The sequence below is a fragment of the Pseudopipra pipra genome, chromosome 18 (genome assembly GCF_036250125.1).
Source record: "Pseudopipra pipra isolate bDixPip1 chromosome 18, bDixPip1.hap1, whole genome shotgun sequence".
NCBI classification, from domain to species: domain Eukaryota; kingdom Metazoa; phylum Chordata; class Aves; order Passeriformes; family Pipridae; genus Pseudopipra; species Pseudopipra pipra.
This window is the reverse complement of record NC_087566.1, coordinates 11,110,070-11,131,864: the sequence shown is the minus strand read 5'-3', so window position 1 is coordinate 11,131,864 and position 21,795 is coordinate 11,110,070. Positions and strand designations below refer to the sequence as shown.

The window sequence follows — 21,795 nt, the reverse complement described above, 5'->3', positions numbered from 1 at the left end:
CGCCACGCTTGGTACATCATCTGTGTTGCTATCAGGATTTTCCATGTGCAGCAGAGGAAATGGGATGGCAGAGCTCCAGGGATTGCTGCTGGCTTTGCCAGTGGCTCTCTGTGGAGGCTCGGGCAGCAATCCTAACCTCACTGCTTCTCTGCTTTCCCCTCTGGAAAACTGCAAGGGAGACAGCAGAGCTTCTAAAATGATGTGGAAATCAAGTCAGAGTTGATGAATGTGTTGTTAAACGGGCTTGATGATCTTAGAGGTCTTTTCCAACCTTTATGATCCTATGTGCACCTTGATTTACCTGTTTAACTAACAGGTCTTGCTTAACCTCAGAGCTTTAAACCAAAGATGTGAGAGATGGGAGGAGAGGAACAAGCAAGTCTGTTGGAGATTTGCATCCTGTAATCACTGTGGCAGAGTTGAATTTTAAAGAGAGTTGTGAAGTCATCAGCTCTGCAGGTGCCACGGGTAAAAAGCACGGATGTGCTGGTGAAAGAGCTGGCTGGAAGACATTAAAAGCTTGGAAAATTGTAGGAGATAACCGAGCATCTCGGGAGGATGGGGCGAAACCATCCCGGACTTTGAGGTGAAAATGAGGCAGTTGTGCTGTGTGCCCGGGTTGTGGAGCTCCTCGAGCCCAAATTCCCTGAGCAGATGCTGCGTGTGGTGCTTGGCAGAGGAGCAGGGGAGCTCTCTGAGGATATCTGTGATAAAAAAAGCTGCATCTGCGCCTCTGCCCACAGCGCCCGGGCCTCTGAGAGGTCACTGGGAACATGTGGCACAAGGAAACATGAGTCACCGAGGCAGACCCGCGGTGATAGATTGGTATGGAAATTAATTGAATGTTTCACAGCGGGGCTTCAAAGTAAAAACAAAGCCGTGTAAAGCACTGGCAGACAGACCTCAGCAGATGCACATGTTACAAGTTGATACTTGTCTGTGTTTTCAGGTGTGAATTTGTTGGTAAAACAATATAGAAAACTCTAAACTTAGAAAATAAAACATTTTGTTTCAGCTGTTTTGCATTTCTCAGAGGGCTCTGATGGGGCCTGATTCCCACACAGTCCAAGCCTGGGGACTTTTACAGGAAGCCTGTTCCCCAGGAACATAAAGGCACATCATATATACCTCTGTGATTCTATGATTCTCTGATACGTAGAATGTAGGAAATACGTTTCTAAGGAAGTTAATACAGCTGCTGTGATCATTGACTCGTTTACGTGTTCCTAATCTATAGTATCAATAGTTCTGGTCTGTGCAGAAATAGGCTTCATCCCACGTGTGATTATGTGGGAGGGAGAGGACAGAAAATGGAGTGTGAGAGCAGGGAGGGCTCTGCCATAGCAGCAGCCTCGGTCTCCAGCTGTGCCCAGCACCCAGTGCAGCATTTGCTACATTTACTGCATTAAAGTCCTGTATCCTTCAGCACAGTGGACAGTACTTTCCCTGTGCATTCTTTAGTCAGCAGTTAACCTTCCCTAGAGAAACTGTGAGTCCCTGTCCTTCCCTGTCCCCTCTCTTTGTTCTCTGCCTCAGAATCCTTCCCTCTCCCCATCTCCCATCCTTCCCCAGCCTCAGCTCTCTTCCAGCTTGTCACTTGCTGGCTGTGACAGTGCAGAAATGTGCTTGTGGCCAGGGCAGACGGGGCTGGGGGTGCCCTGTGGCTCAGAGCCCTGTGTGCCCCTGCCCTCACCCAGCCCGGGGCAGAGGGGCCGCAGGAGGGGAGGGCAGCAGAGCGTGCAGGCAGGGCAGTGTGGGGATCTCAGTGCTGTCTGGCCCTGGGAAGCAGAGAATGACAAAATAAAACCTGTCAAATTTCTCTGCTGGATATTTCTGCCTCCCAAGGGCTGCTCTGCTCCCATCCTCGTTGGCCAGACCCCAAGGAGCCGTGTGGCAGACGGGGAAAGGGTTCCCCTTGTGTTCCCTCCAGAGCACATGAGGTTAGCACAGGGTGGAGGATGGGAGGGATTCATGTGGCCTGGGAATGACACCAGCAATCTGTGAAAAAAGAGAATTAAAAAACCCCATATTAAACAAGGCTAATGATTGGTTTTGGGATTTTTAGTGTTTTCCTCTGTGCAGGCGAAGCTGTTTCAGTGACCCCCACCATGCTGGCTCTGCTACACATCACACCAAATATTTACTCTGCTGAACGGCAGTGCCAGAGCCTCGATGGCATCTTTGCTTTGAAGTGATGTTTTGTTGCTGGAAATCCCTACATAGCATCTCATATTCCACCCCTTACAGAGCTCCAAAAAACCCCCTGCAGGCACCAAACCTCCGCATTAGGCTCCCGAACCGCAGGCCTGAGAATCAAAAGAGCCTTCCCGCTGGCACATCAATCCAGGAGCTGAGACACTGACCCCATGTGTGAAATTGGGATTGGGTTCAGCTAATTCTGCATGACATGTCCCTACCAGTCTCCCCAGTCCCAGCAATTGAGCGGCATCAGACACAGCGTATCCGTGCACCTCAGGCCACATCTCCCAGCTCTGCTCCTCTGAAAGGTCTCCTTTGGCTGTCAGATGTGCCTTTCCCTCCTGAGACGGTGGCTGGGAGTGCTGGCAGCCTTCCTAGGGAAAGCCGAGAAGGAATCTTCCCCAAGTTTGTTTGTTTGTTTGTTTGCTTGCTTGCTTTTAGCAGCAAACCTTGTTGATTATCAGCTAAAGCAGTCTGTCTGGAGACCAAAATCAAGTATGCACACACAGCTTCATGGAGTTACAGTTTGGAGCCTGTGAATTAATTAGCAATTTCTCTGAAGAGCCCCAGCCTGACAATTCACAGCCTCCCTAGCTCTGACTTTGATAAACAGTGAACGTACATGACAGCTTCCCGGGATCGTGGTAGCCTACTTAGCACTGCAAGCCACCCAAACACCAAAGGACAGCTTGCCAGGAGTATGCTAACACAATTCCTAAACGTTAGACATCAAAAGGACTTTGTCTTTTTAAACCTGAGACAAATTAAATTTACATTGCCTCTACAGCTTAAAAAAAACCTAGTGAACTCCCATGGGAGGATTTGACTCCTCAGCTGTCGGAGTGTAAGGGAGATCCAGTATGGCTTGTGTAGCTTCCTGGGAATGCTACAGACTGACCTGTTGCTAAATAGTTCATTACTCTCTCTAGATAGTTTGCCTGTGTGCTGCCTGCTCCCAGAAATACAGAAAATGCAGGCTAAAAATGACATCCTTCTGCTCTGTGCAGTCACTGTGGGAGACCTTAAATCCTTGGGTGCCTTTATCCCAGCAGCAGAGCTGTAAATACCAGTGAGCACCAAAAAAGGAGGTGATGTCCTTCACCCTGACTTTGTTCTTTGCATTTGTTGTGTACTTGCCGTGTTTCACCTTCAGGAAGAATGTTACCTATTGTAAGCTGGTCCAGCAGCTTGACCTCGGGTCTGAACCGTGGGCTGGGCATTGTACAAACACAAAACAAAACAGAAAAAATCCCTGTTTCGAGCCGTTCCATTTGAGATACAGGAGACAGACAAAGGTAAGGAAAAGGGACACAACAGGCAAAGATGTTTTTCTCTCCCTCGGAGTGAGATTATTTATTTTCTAAGGGTTTTTTTTTCATCGCTTAAAGTTGTGGAATTGAATCCTGCAATCACTGCAATCCTGCAGTGTCCACAGCCCAGGATTGCCCATTATAGCAACACACACATGAAACAAGGGAATTTATCAGCCTGAACAGTGGCCTCACTTCACCAAGGCAGGTACAGTAGCACCTGAGACACATTTCTTTCCTTCTGGAGCTTTTTACTGAACATCACGGACTGTGTAATGATAGACCTCTCACTGCTGGCCATCTTCTAATGATCCCCCTTTTCCTTTGCAACTCCTGCCTCTTATTTTGCTCCTTCTCTCTCTATTTACTACACACAGCACTGTCTTATATATTTAGCTTTTCTTCCTCACCCTCTCCTCCAACTTTAGCAGTGAAAGATTCTATCTATGCAGAGATGAAAGTTCGTTAGCAAGAATATAAAATAGCTGAAAGGCTTTGCAAAAGTTAAGTCTGAGATTAAATATAATTAGGTATTTTTCCTGAATGCCTCGTGTGTGACAGTAGGAGGGACACACAGTCTCTCTGATTGTCCCATGTTGCTTTTTCCCCACAGCACAATCCAGCAATTGGCTGTTCCGTGGTTTTTGACTGGAAAATTGTGATTGCTGGGCTTTGTATGCATGTGGGGCTTTGTTTCACTGCTCATCCTTGCCAAATCTGCTCTCTCCATAAGCACTGGTTGTGCCCCAGTGGAGGAGGAGTGAGAGCGTGGCTGGAGATGAGTCACCCCCACTACATGGAGTCTAAATTATTCAAGGAATCACAGACTGAAAAAGAAAGGATGAAAAATATATTCAAACATTGATTCTGCTACCCACTTCATTCTAAACAACGGGTTTGCAATCACATTTTGCCATTAAAAAAAATCCATTTTCCCCTCTCCAGAGGCTCTGTGGAAGACTGGGAGAGTCAGCAGGTAGATCCATCCAGAGAAACCTGCATTTGGCTTTCTGTGGATGCTCCTCTTTAACCCTGTGTCAGCACATCTGACTGTGGAGCTCTCTTGCCTGTACTGAGGAAAAAAGGAAGCTGATTAAGTAGCAAATGCTTGAATTAAACATGATTAATTTGCTTATATCCCAGTGACTTCAGGTTTCATTCGGTGTGATGAAAGGGGCACACATTAAACCAAACAGTTAACCTTGAAGTTCATGTCAGTCTTTTCACATTTTCACATTCAGTTTTCACCATCATTTCTCATACTTTCAGTGTTTCAGCTTGTACTTACAACTCTCCTATTTATATTAAAGGCCTCACAGATTATTTTGTGTTATTTCTGGCCACTGTATCTTTATTCCTTTGGACGCAGAAGAATTGCAGCTAATTTTTCAATTATTTTTTTTTTCAGTGCTTCCTAAAGAACCTGGAAACCACAGGGCAAATAAAGAAATTAGAATTGTATTTGCAAACAGCTATTTCAAGCTGTTTGCAAGCTCAGAGCTGACAATAATGTATTACAGGCGAGAAAATTTGCTTTAAGGCATTTTTGGTTTCTCTGCACCACCCTGTATCTGGCCCCGCCAGCTGCTCCTAAAACTTGTACTTTAGCTGCCATAATCTTGTCATTAAAGGTGGATTTAAGTTTTAAGAACCAATGAACAAACCTTTTTACTTGCAACCAGAGGCTGGGAGATGACTCTGCATTTAAGGTGCAAGCTCAGCTTTACTCCAGCGTTCAGCACTAATCCCGTAAAATCGAGGCTTGGATGGGACCAACCCAGGGCAGCTCCTTTAGAGAGATGCATCTATTTGCTTTATTGTTCAACTGCTGCTTCCTGACTTTTCAAATCTCTTCAATGTCCTTGTTTCTGTTTCCTATCCTTGCAGTAGTAACAGGAGGCAAAAAGCTGAACTTGACCACATCCGTGAGAATGTCAAGCATTTAGACTTTATTGGTTTAGAAGCTTACTAAATTTAAACAGAAGCATTAACGTGGCCTTAGGCTCTCCTGACAGTTATAAACTCTTCCTTGGGGGGATTTCTGTAATGCTTTCTAATCAGCTTAAGGAGTTAATTAAACAGCTGTCACTTAGCTTCTTAATTCTGAGACTTGATGCTAAATAAGATTTGAAATTAGTTATGCATGACTGAAGAATGGATTCTCTGATACAAGCAAGATGGCTGCTAGCTGAGCAGAAGGAAAATCTGGGTCTTTTTTAAACTAAATAGTGAAAAGATTCAAGGTGGTACCATGGATTAATGCTCTACATGATGATTAATAGAAAATATATTTAAAAAAAAAAAGAGGAAAATGGAGAATGTTATGGAATGCCAAATGGGATGGATTTACAGGCAGCTATTACTTCTCATTTGGTGACGTGCTCTGGACTTCTGGAGATTTCAGGGATCATTTTATTCTCTTCCCTATTGCAGTCTGTACATAGCTAACCCCAAAGCCAAAATACCTATCGATAACAAAAAGGAACATGCTTGATTTTTGAAATTAGATCTTCAGCCTGCAAAGATATTTTCCACCATAATAAAAAAAAATTAGTTGGAGATCTGCTGTGCTTACAGGACATGTATTACAGTGTTGTGGGGACTTTTTAATGCCTTTTTCCCTTGTGTATTGTAGGAGGAGATGCCCTTCTTCTGGCAGGTGTGAGTGTAGCAGGTGGAATGATGCTCTTCACTTGCAAGAGAGAAGCTACAATATATTTTATTGATATATAAGACAGTGAGTTGACCAAGTCTAATGGTAAATGCAACAGTGGTTTAACAAGATTCAGTGGCACTCAAGGTGCACTTGAGTATTTACTGCATCAAAGACAGGGTCAGACAGAACTCTCAGGGAGACCCTTCTTTGGACTTATGAGGTTGAAAAGGACTCCCCTGTGTACTAAACTTCACAGAGCAGAGTGCAGGTGCAGCTGGATCCAGGCTCAGTCCCAGACTTGGTCAGAGGTTCATGTCTAAAGGATTGTGTGTGTGCAACCAGTCCTCTGTACCACTTAACCAAGATCTCAGAGTTTCACTGCTTTCATTCCCAGTTCCCTTGCTGAGCACCTGACACAGTCAGGAACCTCTCAGCCTGGAGGATTCTCTCAGCCTGGAGGATTCTCTCAGCCTGGAGGAGTAACCTTGAGAGGTTCCCTACTCAAGGGTTGATCTTGGTGTGCTGCCCACTGTTTGTGGAGTGAGACAATTGACTTACAGTCATATTTGCACAGCAGCCCTCAGCTGCTGAGCAGGATTTATGGCCCTCAGCTATTGTGTTGTTATCTGTCTCCCAGAGTCCACATTCAGCCAGATGCAGCCATCAGGACCACCACTGGTGGCTGTTGCTTCAGCAGAAAAAGGGGAGGCACACTGACCCCCCCAGAGCTGCAGATCCATCCAAGTTATTTTGAGGAAACATGTCTCCAGGTCTTTTTTTTTTTGAAAACAAGCTGGTGCCTTGCTAGCTGCTGCTTGTAGCTGTGTGAGGGCTAACAGGGATTCGGTGTTAAATTGATGTGTTGACTCATGTTAAAATGCTTTTGGAAAAGAATGTTGACAGTTAGTACCGAACTTTTCTTTGTCAGAAGTTGGATGTGGGGCCTCAGGGCTAAGCATGAGTTAGTCTTGGGTTTATTTCTTTTAAAAATGTATATATATGTATATATACATGTATTAAAAATACAAACATAAGGAAATACTGTGTATACAGAGAGAACTAGGGGAAGAAACAGAAATTCCTTAAAATTTGTGAAGATATTGTTAAAGCCCTTTTTTTCACCCCAGGAATTATAAGGCAAAAGATGTCTGAAGGGAAATTAAATTGCAGGGAAGCTACCAATTAAAATTGAAAAAACTAATAGGTATTCACTTCTGCATTTCTGCTTAAATAGATGCTTACTGTGTACATCTTCTGAATGTGTGTCTGCTGGAGGGCTTAATATGCTCAGTTATTTAATATGAATCTCTTCAGTAGGCAAAGAATGCTCGCTCCAGAATCTTCTTTAAAGTATTACTATTTATTTACCGTGGTAGCTATTTCAGAATAAAGATTACCTGGTCCTCCATTTCTAACACATGAAGAAACACGTTTTTCTCTGATTATTATTTCATTTTATTATTTGAGGGGTTCACTGTGTGAGAATTATAGAGATATGCTGTGTAATGCTTAGAGAAAGTTCAGCATCTTTTTAATGGCTGCTCAGGGAATCAACTTTTAGCAGTGAGACTATTTGGCTATAGCTTTGCAAAGGCATAACTATTCCTGTCTTCCAGTACCTTGACATCTTATCTCCTATAATCTATGTTAGTTATGGATAAAGAACATAATATTTCTTCAGGAGATTCCTTTATCACTTAAGCAGCAAAAAGCAACAGTTTTAAATTAGTAACTATTTAGATTTATAGCTCTTGCACGCTAAGACTCTCAACTATAAATCTCTGTGTAGCTAAATAAGTATCATGTTCCTTTCCTCAAAATGAAATAATTTTCATATGCTTTCACCAGGGGAACATTAAGACCTTTCTGGCCATTAAACAAGTACCTGAAGGAGCATTTTACTCTGGCCCTGCTGTGTAAGTTGGTGTAAGTGGTTATTATGCCTCTATGTTCAGGGATGAGATGCAAACCAGGTGCCTAAAGAAATCATCCTCCAAGTCCATACATGTGGAGGTACTGAAATCTCTGCAAACAGGAGATACAGCTCAGTTATTCCAGTGTTGATCAGCACAGTTTCAGGCCAGTGCCAGCTTGCTTTGCTCATCTTTTACTTTAGTTCTTGGGTGGATCTGTTTTCCTGAGACTGAACAAGCAGTTGTTGATAGAAAGTCAGAGAACCATCACAGGCATTTGTATGAACTCCAGGCATTACTTCTTGCCTCCCACCTCCCCCATTTCCTTGGGAAAGAGGGGACAAAGATTGTTTTGGAGATATTTATGTTTGTCTAAGAATCAGCAGTGCTGATTCTTCAGCTGTCACATGCTGCTCGTTGAGCTGACACTGCTGTGCACGGTTCTGAAAACCCTTTGTTTCTGAACATGGATCTAGAACATGAATACAGACAAAAACTACAGAATTTGAGTCTGAGATCTTCGATTTTGGATAGAAACAACATGTGTATTTGCTTCCTTATCTTAGAATCAGGTCTGAATGTGCTCATGTGCTGTCATTGAAGTTGCTGGGATTATTTAGAGAGTTGGGTTAAGTACAGACCTGCCAGACAGACAGAGAGCTCTGGGGCAGGACCCAAGGCCATGTTACTGAGCTTTGGAGCCAGCTGAACCTGTGGACATGCAGAAATTCCCTGTGGATTAGATGTACCTTGTGAAAGGTCCCAAGAAGAACAGGGTAATGGCAGTGACACAGCTGAGGTACAACATATCCTGCTTTTAGGTGTGTTTCCATAAAGTGACAGGTAACAAACAGGTGGATTAGGATGCAGTCTGTATTCAGGATATCCAAAGCTAGCACTGGAAAAAAAAACAGAGGTTCAGAAGAAATTCATGAAGCTTTTGAGAATCATTCTCAGTTCCCAGCTCTTACCAGGGGAAATTACATTTGCCTTTGGTAAGCAGAACTCATTAATCACACTGTTTCAAAGGCTTGGTTATTAAACTTCCCCTTGCTTTATAAAATAATTGCAAGGGTCATACTGTAATGGATCAACTGGAGGGAGGAAGCTCTGCCTGCTTGGGGGAGCAGGTCTAGGTAGGTGGTGTGGCCTCAAACAGTGCCAGTGAAATGAGATTCATGCCCCAGTGTTTGCAAAACCAGGACCTAACACCTGGATTTTGTAATTACAGTGGATGCTTAATAGCACTTGTTCTGTCAAGCTGCCTCCATGTGCAGCTCTGTGGAGGAGCCACAGGAAAGTAGAAAAAGCTTCTAAATAACCTGCCTGCAGTAACTTTGCTGCAAAGCCCAGGTGTGGGGGAAAAAAATCGACCTGGAAACTTAATTGCAAATCTGAGAACTCAGTTGCCTTAATAATATATTCTATCCTGAGAACAAATGTGTGCTCAAGACAGACGGGCCTTACCATACAGGCAGATATTCTCACCTTTGTGTGAATTATAATTTCAAAATATCTCCAGGGCTTTTCTGCCAAGGGAGGGAGAGGATTTTCTTCTCAAGTTCTCTTTTTGTGAAATCCTCTTTCTCCCTTCCCTAAAGATCATGGTGAGGATGGGGCAACATTAGCAAAGCAGCTACAAAGTGACCAGGAAAGGGTTTTTTTCTTTCTTTAAATATTGCTTTATTTGTCCAAGAAAAGTGTGTCTGTTTCTTTAAGTAGTAGGAAAAGATCTTTTTGATGTGAATCCTTTAGATGAGAGAAATCTCAGCTTCTCCTCTTCAGCCCAAGAGGCAGTAGGAGCAATCATCATCTTCTGGTAGCTGGGTTCCAACTTTGTTGTCTTCCACAAGTAAAATCAGGTCAGTCTCAGAGCTCATAGCGTGAGCTATTTAGATAATGAGAATTTAGCACTTGGGGGGCTCTGGAAGCCTTTATTGCACAAGAGCCAACTGAAATCAAGAGCCTCTTGTTCTATGGGGTTGTTCATGGTTCTCAGGCACAGTTCTGAAAGGCTCAGAGACCTTTCCAGGATCTTGCAATTAGGGGTGGAAGGATTGGGGCAGCAATTTGTGCTCTGAGTGTCTTGGCACAGCTCAGGGATATCTCTGGTGCCAGACTGAGGTGACACCCAGGTAACAGAGAGCACTGTGTAGTCTCACACTCTTCATACAATCAGAACTCAGCACTTTTAAATTAGAAGTGATGAATCAGATACAAGGAATGCATTTTGCAATAATTGTCACAAGAGTGACAGACATGAGTCATGGCAGAGCTCATCTTCTTTAAAGAGCCCAGGCCCTCCTCAGCACCCTTCCTCTTTTTGGGAGAGGATGGCTTTGCACAAGACTCATTAAATGGTAAAAAAAGAGTTTTGGATATGTATTTGCCCACCTTTACCCAACAAGAGCTGGGATAAGTCCTAGAAAACCCAAAGAGGGTCTGATTCCACACAGTCATTTATGCAGGACCTGAACGATGGCACTCCAACTAATTCCCTTGGAGGCAGAGCAAAGGAAAACCACATGTTTTCTGTCAGGAGAGAGAGTGTCACTGTTTTGCAGGCTGTGAATTGTTGACTTTGCCAAGACTGCATCCCTGAGGGCAGCCTGAAGCCTGCCTCTGAGGCTGGAGCTGATTCCAGCCTGAGTGTCCAACCAAAGGTGCAGCCAGAGGCCCTGTGCAGGATGGCAGTGGGCTGGAAGACAAGGACAATTGCAGACAATCTTCCTCACTGCAGGGACCTGTGAAAGATCACCCAGGAGACTGGGGCAAAGTGGATTTCTGACTGTCCTCAGTCCACACTTATTCCCTGACAATTGCACTGTATTTGTCCAGCAATGTTGTGGATTTTCCGTGTGTGTAGAAAACCTTTCAGAAAACAGTTTTCTGGGTAAACCAGCAAGACTTAAGACGCTATTTTTTGTGCGATCAGCAAGATTGATGAGCTCCTCAGGATGGAGATTTCACTACTGCTAAATGCAAGGTGCATCTTGTTTATGTGGTGCAAGGTCATTCCTCGGGTGCCAGGTGGCTTTGGCACTTGATGAGCACCATGAAATAGCAATTAGGGCGTGACAAAAACTTAACAGCCCTCACTCAGAACTGGGAGTTTGGTTCCAGGATCGAGGGGAGGAGGTTTGTCTTTCCTGCCTGCTTGGAACAGTTCTTGGTAGAATCATTAGGAATTAAAGTAAATTAGTAGCAAAATATATTAATTAAAGGACCTTTTTTTTCTCTTAGGAAGCAGAGATCCTGAATACAGCCATTCTCACTGGGAAAACAGTGGCTGTCCCTGTCAAAGTGATTTCTGTGGAAGATGATGGGACTGTGACCGACCTTCTGGAATCTGTGGAGTGCAGGTCCTCAGATGAAGATGTCATTAAGGTAGGATCATACTGCTCCATTACACAAAGGCAGAGGCCCTGCAAAACAGTGGTGTTCTCTAATGGGATAAGTTCTTTCATCTTCCTAACTGCTCTACTGCTGGAACAGAGAGATTTATTACTGCTGTTATTGCTGTGTGGATTGGCTCAGTGAAGCAACAAACCAAACACAAAATCACACATTTTCCATCCTGCTTGTCAAATACTTGGAATTGTCTGACACTTCCCACTTTTGAAGTATTTTCAGAGTTCACTCTACCTTCACTTTTTCAATTAAATGGGCTGTGTAGGTTCAGGAATATTGACAGCTGATGTTGTGGAGACAGAGGTGATTCCTCTGAAGTTGGTTTGCCACATTGGAACAGGAGCTGTAAGAAGTTTGCATCTCTTCTCTCTTCTATATATCCTGTAATTGGATATATAATTATTTGGTGTATTGCAAACACCATTAGCTTTACTTTTAGTATTTTCTTTGGTCATAATTGTTACCAGGGTGTCTCACAGGCAGCATGTTGGCCACCAATCATGGACTGGAAATTACTGGATAAGACACTTGGCTGGTGGATTTACTCTGTACAACAGCTCTGTAGCCCAAACTTCCTGCAAGATAAATGCCAGGCAATAACAAGCTGCTCCTCTCAGTTTTGACTCAGTGTGGACTTTCCTAGCCAGTGATGAGGTGAGAGCTTGCAGGAATGCCTTTGAGTCCCCTTTTAGTACTGAAATCATGGGGTCAGGCTGGACCCTTGAGAAAACTGGTGTTTCTTGAAGGCTTTCAGCTGGTCCCAATATCACTACTAAAAGCTTGTAAGAAATCCTGAGTATTTCCCACTCTTCCTGGTTAATGACTGACATGTGGGTGGAAGGACACAGCAGTGGTGATGGTGGGAGATAAAGTGGAGAATATTCCAGCAGAGTGACAGAAAAGCTGGCTTGTCTACAGCAGCTTTTATCTTTTCTCAAACTCACCTGTGGCTGTCACTTGAGAAGAGGGAACTGAGAGACACAGCCACAAATAAAAGTCAAAACTGAATTTTTTTTTGTAAGATAACCAGCATGTCACAAAACGATTGCAAATACTTCAGGCCACCCCTCCAGCTGCTGGAAATCACTGTTATCCCATTAACATTTGTGAACTGCCCCTTATTGAGGACTTGACCTTTGTGAAATTTGCCTTAGCCTAGAGCTGAGTGGATTGCTGAGCATTCTGCCGGTTATGGTTCATTTTAATTTGGATTCACAGAGCTCAGGGCCTCCCCAGGCCCCATTACCTCAAAAACACTCTTCCTAGGGGACATTTTTTGCCTTTCTAGGCACAGATGAGTGTAGGTACTTGGTTGTTACTGTCATATGGGGAACTGTTGGGACTTTGAGACGTCCTTACAAGATTAGCAGGTTCATGTTAACCAGACAGTGACAACTTCGAGCAGGGGAACTGAAGGACAAAGCTGAGTAGAGGAATAAGTGATCTTTCTTGAGCTATCTCTAAAGATTTTTTTTTTTGCTCAAAAATTGCAGGTTTTACACTCATTGGACTTTTTTTTAAGTAATTCCTTGATGATAAATTATGGTATACAAGATGAACATAAGCAATTTCAAAGTCCAGCATTTTTTATGTTTCCTGTTTAAAATCTACTCAGGGTTCCTATTTATCTGAAGAGCCACCATGTTGGTAATTTTCTGATTAAATGTGTCTTTCTGGCTATATTAATAGAAATCTTTTTTCTTGCTTCTATGAAGTCCTTTTAAATCTGGTAAATGTGCCAAATATAGCAAACTGTTGGACTTAATCTAGGTCTAAAAACAGAAAGAAATTATTCGGGGTCCTCGTGTCGTGGAATTTAATGGACTAAGAACTCACTAACTCACCAGCAACTTTTTCTTTTTTGGAGGGAGGTGAACTGGAAAAAAAGGTTTTGAAAGCAAATGTGTCATTTGGAAGACATTTTCAAAAATTGGTTTTGTTTTCTGAAGTTGTAATTTATCAGAGTCATTTGGCCTGGTCACTGGATGTTGGTGTAGTGGTTTCTGTCTGACATAACTCTGCAGCAGCCTGTGCTCAGCTCTAGCTCTGGCAAAGAGGTTACAGCAGTAAAAGTCTGTATCTGTCATTAAATGTAAGGACATGAACATACCAACACAGGCTTGTGTGTCTGTCCAACCAGGCTGTCACCAGCCAGACTTCAGGACATTCTGGGCTCCCTCCTCTGCAGTAGCAGGGCAGGTTTCAGCAGCATTAAAATGAGTTACCAGTTTAAAATGAGCTCTTAATTGAAAATGTGTCTCCAGGTTTCCAGTTTACCTGCTCTGTTTCAGGCCAAGCCTCCTTCACAGGCATCTAATGAAGAGAAAGATCCATAATTACTGGCCAGCCTTCAGCAAGCAGCTGTAATTAGAGTTTCTGTTCTCTGGGAATTAGAGTACTGAATATAAAATGGAAAAAAAAAAAATCTGCTTAAGATGCCCATTGCAATATAAAGATTAAGATTATATTTCTTTGGGTCTTTATTGTTGCTATTTTTCAATGCACCTGTCAAGTAGCATCTAACAGATTGATTATGTCTTCGTGGCTTAGCTTTTATTCCTGGTTTTTTGGTGTTGATTAATGAGGAGGTTAAGCTCATTTTCCTTGCAGAATGAGGATACCTCATTCTTCCTTTCGTTTCAGGGTCCACATTTATTACTCATTTTTTTCATCTGAGACTTCAAAGAACTTTAAAGAACTGGACCAAATTCTGCACTGACTCGTTTTGTGCCAGACTGCACGTGGTTGAACTTGGTTGAATAAGTCAGGACAGAATGTAGTTCATTGAAACAATATTTTTATTGCCAAGTGGTTATCTTAAATTATTTGGTCCAGCATGACAGAGTAACCAGACCAAAAAATGGAGGCATGTTATAGGCTCTGTTTTACAAATGACACAGAAAAGTTAAGGTGAGGATTTCAGTGCACTATAAAGTTCTGAAGTTGATGTTAAAACTCCTACTGACCTCATGGGAAGGAGAGAGGTTGGTGAGCAGACTTTCTTGTCTTTTGTTAATATAGATCAAATTCTTAAATTGAGAATGGGGGGAAAAGGAAAAATAAACATCTTCTAATCTTTCATTTCGAAAAGATGTTTTCATTTCAAAATGGTCATTTTTTTCCAAGGCTCAACAAAGCCTAGAAGTCTCCAAAGCAAAACTTCCCAGTGCTCTGGGTTTTCAGTTTGATGAGTTAATTGAAAATCTGCATTTTGGTTGCCCTGAAATGAAAACACCTTTAGGTTCATTTTGTTTGATCAGTTAACTAAAAATTCCAGCACATTCTCAGCTCTGTCCAGAAGCCACTTGCCTGAAGTCACACAGTGAGTGGTGCCAACACTGGGAACAGTCTCTCTGTCCCCTTTTTATATTGAACTGTGTATTTATTAGAGGACCCCCATTCAGAATCTGCATGTTATCCAAGTCTGTGTGGCTTTCCAACAAAACACCTTCAGATTATTTCCTTCTAGAGCATCCTGTGCTCCTGGCTCTGAGGCAGGGATGCCAAGGGGAGGCAGGTGTGCTTTGTGCCTGCATTACAAGCAAATTCCTGGGGCAGAACCGGAGGGAGGGTGTTACTTCTGGCATCCTTTGCACAACCTGAGAGGCTGTGCAGGATGTTACAGTCTGGCCTCTCCCTCTGAATCCCCATTTCCCAAGGCTCTACAACCAGTTCTGGCCGTGGGATGGTTGCCTGGTGTTTGTGCTCGTGCTCTGCAGAGTCTCGTCCCTCTGGCTTTGCGTGAGAAGCAAGGCAGGAATGTTTATCCCTCCTTGCTGTTTACCAGGATCCTGTAGAGCTGGAAAGCAACTGCTGCAGCTACAGCTACACGAGAGGGAGTCAGTGCTGGTCAAGGGAAAGGTTGGCAGCTGCTCTGTTCACTTTGGAGTGTATTAGAGGGGATAACAGCACACTTGGCAATTTGTAAAATATTACTGCAGGCTAATAAATCTTTCAATAACACTTAGTGTGGTTTTATCAGTGGCAAAATAACATCTTTTTAATCAAGTGACAGACCTTACAAAACCTGAAGTGCCAGAGCATTTAAAATAGCCTGAAGCAGACAGTGTTTTAAAGCATTAAACTTTTAACAGCTGTTCCTTTTCTTCCTTACCCTGGCGCACTTCAGGGAGAAGTTGAATTCTTCTCAAGTCAGTGGAGTGACAAAGTAAAAAAAAATCAAAGGGAGAAGCTAATCGAGTCCAGGATTTTATCTGCTCCTTAGTTTAGCATTGGCAGTTCCAGTGCTGCAGATTTCCCCACTGTACTTCAGTGGCAGTCCATTTGATGTTCTTTTTACAACACGTTCTTGGATGCATTGATTACACACATTTTCAGCTGGAAAGGAAAAACCCTCACAGCTGCAGGTTCAAAGGCATGGGCCCCCAAATGGAGGCACTGCAAGGATTCACAAAAATTTAAAAACATGGGTGTAAAGAATCCCAGTTGCCTGGTGATCTCCCAGGTTTAAACTAATAATGGTAAAATAAATCTGTGCCTTGAGGGTTTGGTGAAGATCAAGATCATGACATGATTTTCCACAATATGATGTGATTTCTCTCCCCAGCAGAACTGTCTTGTTCCATCCCCAAAAATTTTGATCCATCTTGGAAAAAAAACTTTAAGTCAGCAAACATAAAAAGTAAAAATGTATGTTTTTATTTTCTGCAATGTCTAAACATTTCATTTTGATAGTAAATGATGAAATCATGTCCTGTCATTTCCCCTCAGTTTCAGCATTCCTGACAGTGGAATCTTTTTGAACTTTTCACCCCAGGATGAAGTAACTTTGGAAAAAAAAGTACTTTTTCTGCTTTCTTCTAGTAATCAGGAGACAGGGCAGACTCAGAAAAATGCACTATCAAAACTAAAAGTTGTAATAGTAACTGTGGAGTGCAGTCCATGTGCTGTTGATGTTGGTTATAAAGGAAACAGGAAAAATTTTAAGCCGTCTCTGGTGTGAAAAGCAGACGTGGCAAAGATGAATTCTGGATGTAGAACTGATATAATAGCCTTGCATCTCCCAGGAATTGTCTGAAACTCACCTAAAGCTGTTGAAGTTACTGGATTTGTCTCTTTCATATTCTGCCAATTCATCATTCCGATGTGAGTCTCGAGAAATAATAAGGGTTCTGTGGCATTATTTGCCTTTTTTGTAATCATCCATACTGAAAATCCCAGCGTGGCTGCCACAGTCACTGTTGACTGCACTTCCTTTATATTTATGAAAGGCTATAAGCTTATAAAACACAAAACTTCTCTGTAATGGAAAAATTCCAAGTAATTCCTGAATAGAGACTTCTTCAAAATTCTACAGAAGATAACCAGGAATCTGTCCCTTTGTGCTTCATGGGAAAGAATATGTGTTCTTGCAGAGCCAGGGATAATAATCTCTTTTCGTGGGTATTTCTCTTCCTTTATTGGAAGAAATATGTCTATATCCATAAAAAAAAATGAGGCAAAATCTAAAGAATATCTGAACAGCAATGTCAAAGGGGACTTGTGTGAGCAAATTTAATCATCTGCTGAACCCACAAGGGGCTGTTGAATGTCCCTAATGTGTTAAACAATTGCTAACGTGCAATCCTGTGACTGTTCAAAACTGACAGGGAGCTGCCATCCCTTGTCTCTGCTGCTGAGTGAAAATGAATCCATTTATTTTCTGGGGGGATGAGGAATGTGCCTGCTCAGCTCCCTCACTGAGCTCGTTTCGGAGGCTCACGGTGCTCGTGCCAGCGCTGGGAAAGAAGTGACACTGGGGTGGGAATCAGTGGCTGAGGGTGAGAGGGTGGCCAGGAGTGCTTCTTTCTGTTGAGTATTTGCTCAAATGACACGTGAAGTGATGGCTTTGCCCAGGCATCCCCCTGCTGTCACATCATCAGTCTGATCCCACCCATGTGAAAGGCTTATCCCAGCCCTGTGCCTGGGAATCCCTCCAGGGAAGATGCTCAGGAACAATCATGAGGATCTTCCAAGTGGCTCAAACTCTTTCTGATGTGTCAGATTTGTGGAGTGGAAGACACCTGTGTGGGAATGTCCAAATCCTCTTGTCTTTCAAAGGGGATTAGTGGATTAGTTTTTAGCTGCTTTCAAACCCCACCTCATTGAAAACTGAACCCCAGCATACTGAGAAGTGTTCCAGCATCTCAGTGAGAAGAGCTTGGTTGATCTCTAGAGAAAATGTGGTGGGGGAGGAAGGAACAGACAAAGGGAAATGAGTTCTCTTCTTCCTTCCACTGGGCTGAGCCAGCAGTGCAGATGATGTTACACTGATACAAATGATATAAACTGGGCTCAGATCATCCAGTAACACCTGTCTCCAAAACAGGAACTTGCATTAATCGTTACAAATTGGGATTCTTTCTCTTGAAAAGTTCCCTTCAGCTTTAAAACTCTGTTCTTCAGTTCCAGTGACCGTCTGCCACTTTCTCTGAGCAGATGAGGTATTTATAGCTCTCTGAGCCATCCTCCAGATCATGACACAAAACTCTGTGTTGCTTTGTTACCACACAGTAAAAAGCTGCAATGTGCCACATAAATTACTACCTTCTCAGCCCAACCTGGGATTTTTCTGGACATATCAGGTACACCACAGCCACTAAATGACTTTGCTTTAGTTTATCATTTGCAGGACTGTCCAGATATTGTATTACCTATGGAAAGGGTTGGTCTTACTAAAATAAAAATACGTGTAACAAGATATTTTCAACTGATTTAAATATGCTCAAATCCTATGGCTCTATGAGGACTGTGTCAGTATTAGCTGAGGTGAGGCTTGTGGTGTGGAGGTAGCAGAGAAACTGCTGGTCAGATCTGAAGTATCCTGAATATCAGCTATGAAATAATTGGAACAAGAAGGGTCTTATTCTAGACATACAAATCTGAAGGAAAAGGGGAGCCTGCATGTATTAGGAAGGCTAAGAGGTGGAAAGGGCATAATGAGCCTGAGTTTTTAATGGTGTCTTGTTCTCTCTTTTTTGGTAATGAAGAAAGGAAGCATGTTCTAATGGTTAAACCTGGGATGGGATTTTAGGCATTACAGATTCTAATAAGGGTTCAGTCTGCATAGGGTGTGTGACACTTGATTTTCATTTCTCCCTTAATAAGGTTGGATAACAATCAGATAACCCATTGGCTGGTTTTTCAGATGCTGCACTGAAATGTGCTGGTGATAGTGTGGGCTCTGGCATGTGCTTTCAGCTGTGACATCGAGGTGCTATTGTGGTCCCTGGCATGTCCTTTATTTGATCTGTCTCAGCATAGACAAGTACAAAGGATGTATAATGGTCCTGAATTACCCTGACAGATAAAGAGCATTAATACTAAATCCCTGAAAAATGCTTGGAGACCTTTACATGAAATGTACTGTACAAGCGTTATCATTATGATTGCAAATAATGTACATAACCCTAACTGGGACAGAACACAGAGTCTTTAGGAAGCTCTGCTGTTAAATTTAACTTAATCACAGCCCATACAAAATGCTACCGTGATAAAATATTGGTGACTGAATAAGGAAGGATTTAGAAATATTTTCAGACTTCTTACGTAACAGTCTGTGCAGGTTGGCTGACTGAAGATTTCTTCTCTTTTATTCACTATCTGGACCATTTTGCATTCCTTTCTAGGATGTTTTTTGAGGCAAGCATGTAACCCTCTTTGTCTGAATCTTAGAGGGCAAGGACTTTGTATACCAGGCCACAAGTTAAATGAATTGACTCAGGCAAGGTGAGATTCAGGCCTTTGTGGCTGTTCCCCTGAAATAGGGTACTTTTCAAATTATTTTTCTATTCTGGTTGGAGCAGACAATCATGGTCCCTATTTCTATCCTGATTGGAGCAGGCAGTCATCCTCCCTATTAATCAATAAGGAGTGGAGAAATGTAGACACAAGTCTAGAGGGTGAACAGTTCCCTTTGGTAGCTTCATCTCTCACTCCTGCAGTTCTCCAGTTGCCATCCAGCTGTTCCACACTGTCTGTTGCTGCTACATTTGCTGTTTTCCTGTGCTTGCTGCATCTCTTTTCTCTGCTTCTGCCCTTACTTACCCTTTGAGTTGCCAGTTATTAACCTTCTTATATCAGTCCCATTGCCAAGCTTTCCTGAGAGCTCTGAGACAATAAAATACGTAATGGCATCCTAATGGCTCGTGAGCACCATTGGCTGCATGTCTACATCCTGCAGTTCCTTATTTAAGATGTGCAGAAGTGCTCAACTTTGTTTTAGGGAGATAGGTAAGCTCAGGCAGAGCAAATGTGTCCCATGAAAGATCAATTCATCCTTTCCCAGAGATGCTTTTCGTGTGGCATAATTTTTCAAATTGCCATCCTCAAATAGCTCAGAATGGGTATGTTTTGAGGCAGGTGTTTTTGTGCTGTTTGAAGTCCAGGCTCGTGCTCTCAGCTCTTCTCTGATTTTTCCATGGTGACTTTTGGCTGCCCATTAACTTCTCTTTGCAGTCACTTAAAAAAATGACGCCGTGCTTCTGAAGGATTTCATGAGCATAAGAAGGTAAACCAGCCAAACACACCTGAGAAGTGCTTGAGGTGTCAGAATTCAAGGAGTTATCTGAGTCCAGTTTATTATCAAAAGTAATTATCTGTGATAGTTCTCATGCTTTACACGTGTGACAGGATCTGATCTGTTGCCTTTTCCAAGACTGTGGCTTGGGTGTTGTATTTGTTTGTAGGACACACCAGTGCAATTAATTTTCCCACGTCAGCTACCCATGGAAGTGCTGAACAGCTTTCCTGTTTCAGCCTTAGTTTGCAGCATCATCTTGTTTAACTGGTTGTTGGATGTTAAGCCTGATTTCTGAATCTATTTAGGCATTCAAATCCAATTAATGTAATTGCAAATTAGAAACCTAAGCACCTACAAAAAGTGGCTTTAATGGCTCTTCAATTTTAGTTAAAAGTGTAACTGTGTATTTAGAGCAGGTGGGTATTACAGAAAGCTGATATTTTCTCCCAATTTATATAATCTCTTCCATATAATAACTATTAAAAATAATGTGATTATTTGCAAGCAGGTAATTATTTTGCAGCTGTAAACAGTTTTTGTTTGAGTAAATTCAGGGCATCTCCTTTAAACTTCAGGATTTGAGTGCCTTCAGCAATTTCTTGTAGCATTTGTGAGCATGTGAAAAGCTGTGGTTAGTGTTTGAGATTCTGTACAGACCTGGAGCTGATACCAGAATGAAATCTGTGAATATGACATTCCATTACATGCTCCATTTCATTCTACTCACAGCCAGAGAGGGAGAAGTGAAACTTCAGTAATAAAGGAAAGTATCATTTGCCCTGGTGACTAGGCATCTGAGGGCACAGTGGATGGTACTAAACTACATTTTCTGCATTGTCTGTGAGCATTATATTAGTTGTACTTGACTGTCACTAAAAGAAAAAATCGGGGGCTTGTCTCACATGCACAAATACAACTTCTGTTAATGATTGGGTCTCATTTCTGCCACCGAAAATCCAGAGCTAACTCAGTGTAGTTAATGGGATTGCTCTGCACTTTATTGGATGAAGAGAAGAGAAAGTCTGTTCCTTCTTGGGAAATTGTTTGTGTCTGAGCACAGCTCCCACCATCACTGGATGGTTTAGTTTGACATCAGCTTCGTGCTGAAAGCAAAGATCAGCCAGAGCCAATCTCAGTTGTTTCAGTGCCACAGCCATAAGTCAGCCCGTGTTTCCTTGAAAGTTCTTCACACATTTTGATGATGCTGAGCTGAGTTTCAAGCTTGTAACAAATCTTGAAAGCCACTGTTTCCCTGGGGCTGAGAATTTCATCACAAGGATTTCACACAGGCCTGCAGATGGGATAAGAAACAGCCCCTCTGGCAGTACAGTTGTATGTACTATGCTAATTTTTGAAGACACCTTGACAAGTAGTTTTCCAGATTCTACCCTTTGTTCCCAGGTTAAACAATGTGTGTGTCTAATCTCATCTCCACTCTTCCTTCTCTAAGTAGATTCAGCTGGAGAGCATTCACTGATACTCGTTTCTTTGGAGCCCAGGCTGTCAGGAAAGCTGTGTGGAGGTGTGATTAACCTCATCCTGTGCTTCAGCACCCAGATCTGACAGTTATCATCTGGTCTCCTGCAAGGCTAATTACTGATAAGAGTTTTCTTCACAGGCTGGTTGGTTGTTCTGTTGTTGTTTGGGTTTCTGAGAAAACTGAGCGGATAAAATGAGACATTAAACATCATAAAGTGTGCTCAACCCAGGAAAACTGCAGAAAAGAAATTATTAGGGAACATGAATGAATGTGATGATCCCAGAATCACATTAGCTGGGAGTGGA

General features: G+C 42.6%; 1 protein-coding gene across 1 annotated transcript in view; it reads left to right on the top strand.

Moving 5' to 3' along the window:
* Window positions 1-21,795, top strand: part of TMEM132D (transmembrane protein 132D) — a 228,068-nt gene that overhangs the window by 176,675 nt on the left and 29,598 nt on the right. Inside the window, exon 5 of the mRNA XM_064675205.1 lies at window positions 11,322-11,465. Within this exon, the coding sequence (XP_064531275.1) occupies window positions 11,322-11,465 (144 nt within the window). The remainder of the gene's footprint in view (window positions 1-11,321; window positions 11,466-21,795) is intronic.